A 5,171-nucleotide genomic window follows, 5' to 3' on the forward strand; every position below is an offset into this window, starting at 1 on the left:
TTCCTCCTCCTCCTCCTCCTCCTCCTCCTCCTCCTCCTCCCCCCCTGATGCCCTGTGACCAGCCAGGGCCCAGCACGCTGCAGGGAGTTGCTGACAAAGCATTTCCCCTCATATTTTATCCCTTTATCACTGCAGGTCTTCAGGGCTGAACTTCCAAACCTCTGGAGCAGAGAGTTTCCCAAATCCTGGCCCGTTTTCTCCCACATTCCACACTGCCACCACTTCCTCCCTGGGAATCTCCTCCTCGACCCCCGGCACGGTGTGAGCTGGCAGAAGCAGAAACAGGAGCAGGATTTCCCTGACACCCAAAGGGAATTCTGGGCTCTCCAAAGCTGCTCTGACAGGCCTGAAGGAGGTGAAGGGGGTGAAAGCCAGGGGAGAATAATTTTCCTGTCCTGTTTGTGTCCCTAAGATGGGCACAGATACTGAGGGATGCCCAGGGGCAGAGCAGGAGAGCAGCACTGAGCAGCCCTGGCAAGGCCTGGGTGTTCTCTTGGCATGAACTGAGAGCCCAGAGGCAGCAGCAGAGCCGCCCTGCTCCTGTCCCTGCTCTGACAGGGATCATGAGAACGTGGGGAGCTCCCCGTGAGCACAGCCAGCCCTGGGCCCCTGGGCTGCCAGGAAAATTCACCCACAAACACCAGAGGTTTGTCCCAAAAGGAGGCAGAGGGGTCTGTCTCCAATAAAGGGAGAGGCCATGGAGCATCCCTCTGGAATATCTCCAATTTTTGGAGGATGCAGCCTCCTTTTTATCCCAATTTCCCTCTCTTTTCCCCCATTTCTGAGGTACTTGAGAGGTTCAGACTCCCCAGAACACCTGATCCCAAAGATTCCCCCCTAATGTAGAACCCTCCCTTTTAATTTTTCATTCTTATGAAATTTAGGGGTTTTTCTTCCCCATTGTTTTTTTCATTTTTCAATGTATAATTTCATTTATCAGCCAACCTAAAGTTTATTTGTAAAAGCAGATATCATTATTCCATTAATCAATCAGTGGAATCCTTCCCATTGTTTCTTTTATTTCCCAGTGCTGGTTTTATCCCCCAGCAGACCCAGAGCTGGTTTGGAAAGACAAATCCCTCATTCCTCCCAGGCCAAACACAAATCCTGGCTCGGGGCAGTCCCAGCCCCTCGTGCCCCCCTTGGGCCCCACTAAAGGCTGCTGTGCTTTAGGAATGGGGGTCCCCAGCTCAGAGACCCCAAACCAGAGGCACAAAAGGCAAAGATCCCGGGGGGAGACGAGAACAATTTACTGGGAACAGCAAGGGGAGAGGAGAAGGAACAGGAACAGCCCCAGTATTCATCACCAAAGGAATAATAAAATAAATTATCACACGGGCAAACATCCCTGACAATAACAAACCCCAGGCGGTTCCCTCATCGCGTTCACTCCACGGAAGGAGCCCCAGGGCCGGGATCCCTCCCCGGGCCCGGGCGGGGCTGAGGTGGGACCGGACCAGCCCCGCTCCAGCCAAGCCCCTCCCGGAGGCTGCAAACCCCACCCGGGCCGGCAGGACCAGCACTGGTGGGTCCGTGACCCCCCGGTGAATCTGGGGGTCTGTGGGAGGGGGGATCCACTGGAGGCTGGAGCAGGGCTCAGGGGCTCCAGGGCAGCCCAGCCTCAGCCCAGCCCAGCTCAGCTCTGCTCAGCCCAGCTCAGCTCAGCCCAGCCCAGCCCAGCCCAGCTCAGCCCAGCCCAGCCCAGCCCAGCCCAGCTCAGCTCAGCCCAGCCCAGCCCAGCCCAGCCCAGCCCAGCCCTGGCCGGCAGTGCAGGGCTCAGCTCCTGCCCAGTCCCTGCTCTGGCTCCTGGCTTGGCCACCAGGACACGTGTGGGACAGGACGGCCTCAGGGGAAGCTCCTGGGGTGGTGGCAGCCCAGCTCCCAGCCCGGCACTGACAGCAGCAGGGAGCTGCTCCCCACATCTCCTCTGCCAAGGGCTGGGTCCACCCAAACATCCCCTGGAACCAGCTGGGGCCCACAGAGCTTTCCAAGGACTGGTTCAGATCACTGATGATGCAGAATTATGCAGAATATGCTGTCAAACAGTGGTCAGGACTGCAGCTGGGAGCAGAGGGGATGAAGAAAGGACAGGGAGAATGGTTCCTCTTTAGGCAGCACTGGGCTCTCCCATCCCCAATAGTCCCCCCCATATCCCCCACACCCCCCATTCCCCTGTCCCTCTGCAGTCAGGTCCCTGGCGGGCCGGGGCGGCTCTGCCTGAGCAGGGAACAGCGACCCCATTGCAGGGAGGGTGGGGAGGGGGAGCTGGGAGCGCTCCTGGGGGAGGCCACGGGAGGGACCCTCCTGGGGGAGAGCGAGGGGATTGGGAACTCCATCTCCCCTCTCCCCAGTGTCCATCTCCCCAGTGTCCCTCTCCCCAGTGTCCATCTCCCCAGTGTCCCTCTCCCCAGTGTCCATCTCCCCAGTGTCCATCTCCCCTCTCCGACCAGTGTCCATCTCCCCAGTGACCCTCTCCCCAGTCTGACCAGTGTCCATCTCCCCAGTGTCCATCTCCCCAGTCCAATCCCAGTGTCCCTCTCCCCAGTCCAGGGCCAGCCTCTGTCCAGTGGCCCCTGAGGGAGTGACCCTGGCAGGGCAGGGAAGGGACACGGAGTTCATTGGTCTGGATTGCTGGGAAACCTGGGGCACAACTGCCCAGCATCTGAACTGGGGACACTGGTCAGACTGGGGAGATGGACACTGGTCAGACTGGGGAGATGAGCACTGGGGTCAGGCTGGGGAGATGGACACTGGGTCAGAGTGGGGAGATGGACACTGGGGAGATGGACACTGGGGAGATGGACACTGGGGAGATGGACACTGGTCGGACTGGGAGATGGACACTGGTCAGACTGGGAGATGGACACTGGGGAGATGGACACTGGTCAGACTGGGAGATGGACACTGGTCAGACTGGGGAGATGGACACTGGTCAGACTGGGGAGATGGGCACTGGGGTCAGGCTGGGGAGATGGGCACTGGGGTCAGGCTGGGAGATGGGCACTGGGGAGATGGACACTGGTCAGACTGGGAGATGGATTCCAGGGTGGGCTGAGGTGGGCACAGAATTGGCTGCACAGGACCCCGGTGCCCCCTGAGCTGGGCTGAGCCCCAGCGTGGGCAGGGGAGGGGGCCCTGCCCCTGTGCCAGGTGAGGCCCCACCTGCAGAGCCCTGGCTCCGGCACAGGGAGGATGAGGAGCTGCTGGAGAGAGCCCAGAGGAGGCCACGGAGCTGCTCAGGGCTGGAGCCCCTCTGGAGCCAGGCTGGCAGAGCTGGGGGTGCTCACCCCACTGCAGGGAGAGCTCAGAGCCCCTGCAGGGCCTGAGGGGCTCCAGGAGAGCTGGGGAGGGGCTGGGGACAGGGATGGAGGGACAGGACACGGGGAACGGCTCCCAGTGCCAGGGGTGGGAGGCTGGGCAGGAATTCCTCCCCGGGAGGGTGGGCAGGCCCTGGGATGGAATTCCCAGAGCTGCCCCTGATCCCCGGCAGTGCCCAGCCAGGCTGGAGCAGCCTGGGGCAGTGGGAGGGGTCCCTGCCGTGCCAGGGGTGGGATGGGGTGGATTTTAGGGTCCCTCCTAGCCCAGTCCACTCCAGGATTCTGCATTGTCCCAGCCCAAAATCCCCCTGACCTCAGGGCCCAGCCCAGCGCCCACACCCCAAAACCCCAAAGTTTCCATCCCTGTTTCCCAGACCAGTGTCCCAGCCAGGTCTGTCATCCCAGTCCCCATCCCAGATCCCCATCCCGGTGTCCCACCCCAAATCCCACCGACCCAGCCCCAATGTGCCCTCAGTCTGCCCCATGCCCGTGTCCCCACCCCAGTGTCACCACCCTGCTGTCCCACTCCAGTGTCCCCGTGTCCATCCCACTGTCCTGACGCCCCCATCCCCACGTCCCATCCCAACATCCCACATCTCCTGTCCCCAGCCCTGTCCCCCCACCCAGAACAGCCCCCCCAGAGCTCGTGGTGCCCCCCTCACTGCCCCAGGAGCGGAGGGACCCCCCAGCCCCCCCTGGCACCCCTCAATCCGTTGCATATTTTTATTGGATCAAAGTTACAGACCTGGGGGGGAAATAAAAAATAAATAACCCCCCCCGAGGGTGGGACCCCCCCGGGGCTTGGGGGGCGGGGGGCAGGGATCCCCCTGTCTGTCCCGGGGGTCAGGGGTATGTACAGGGGTCCGTCTGTCCGTGCTGGGGGGGCCGGGTGGCACCAGCCCCTCTGGGGGGGCCTGGCCCCCTCCTTGTGCCCCCCGCTGCCAGCCAGGGGGGCTGGGGGTGCCCCCTGCTCGGGGGTGCTCCTGTTGTACGGGGGGGTCCCCCCGCATGGGGGTGGGGGGTCCCTCTGCCCGGGGGGGGCTCCTCCTGCCCCGGGGGGGTCCCGGTGGACGGGGGGACCCCCAGCCTGGGGGTGCTGCTGTCTGGGGAGGTCCCGCTGCCCGGGGGGACCCTGGGGGGGTCCCCTGCCCCCCCCTCAGTCCTCGGTGATGCCCTTGGCCCGCAGCTCCTCCTGCACCCGGGCGAGGTACGTGGGGTCGGGGTACCCGAACCTGGGGGCAGAGGGGGGGGAGTCAGGCCGTGCCCCCCACCCCGGTGCCCTCCCCGCAGCCATCTTCCCTCCCCCCCCCCCCCGGTGCCCCCCGTGCCCCCCGCACAGCTGGGGCCCGCCGGTGCAGTTGGTCTTGTGGTGGATGTCGTTCCAGGTGATGACGTTGGCACGGCCGGTGGTCAGCGAGGTGCCCACGGTGAAGGTGAGGCGCTGGGCGAAGGCCTTGCGGAACAGCCCCAGCACCTTGTTGCCCTCGGGGCAGTCGGGCAGGTACGCCACGCGCGTGGTGCCCGGGTAGCGCACGCCCGGGTTCGGGTGCTCCACCTGCGGGGACACCACACGTGAGGGACAGGGACAGGGACAGGGGAGGGGACGGGGACAGGGACAGGGACAGGGACAGGGACAGGGAAGGGGACGGGGACAGGGACAGGGACAGGGACAGGGGAGGGGAGAGGGAGAGGGAGAGGGACAGGGAGAGGGACAGGGACAGGGACAGGGACAGGGACAGGGACAGGGGAGGGGACGGGGACAGGGACAGGGACAGGGACAGGGACAGGGAAGGGGACGGGGACAGGGACAGGGACAGGGACAGGGGAGGGGACGGGGACAGGGACAGGCTCTTG

General features: G+C 64.0%; 1 protein-coding gene across 1 annotated transcript in view; it reads right to left on the reverse strand.

Moving 5' to 3' along the window:
* Positions 1 to 4,026: 4,026 nt before the first annotated feature.
* The window catches only part of DTX3 (deltex E3 ubiquitin ligase 3), a 7,588-nt gene continuing 6,443 nt past the window's right edge, over positions 4,027 to 5,171 (reverse strand). The window contains exons 3-4 of the mRNA XM_039714948.1: positions 4,655 to 4,872; positions 4,027 to 4,549 (exon numbers count right to left, since the gene is read on the reverse strand). Coding sequence (XP_039570882.1) covers positions 4,474 to 4,549; positions 4,655 to 4,872 — 294 coding nt within the window. The 3' untranslated portion in view covers positions 4,027 to 4,473. The remainder of the gene's footprint in view (positions 4,550 to 4,654; positions 4,873 to 5,171) is intronic.

This window comes from Passer montanus, unplaced genomic scaffold (genome assembly GCF_014805655.1).
Source record: "Passer montanus isolate IOZ18808 unplaced genomic scaffold, ASM1480565v1 scaffold317, whole genome shotgun sequence".
Taxonomy (NCBI): Eukaryota; Metazoa; Chordata; class Aves; order Passeriformes; family Passeridae; genus Passer; species Passer montanus.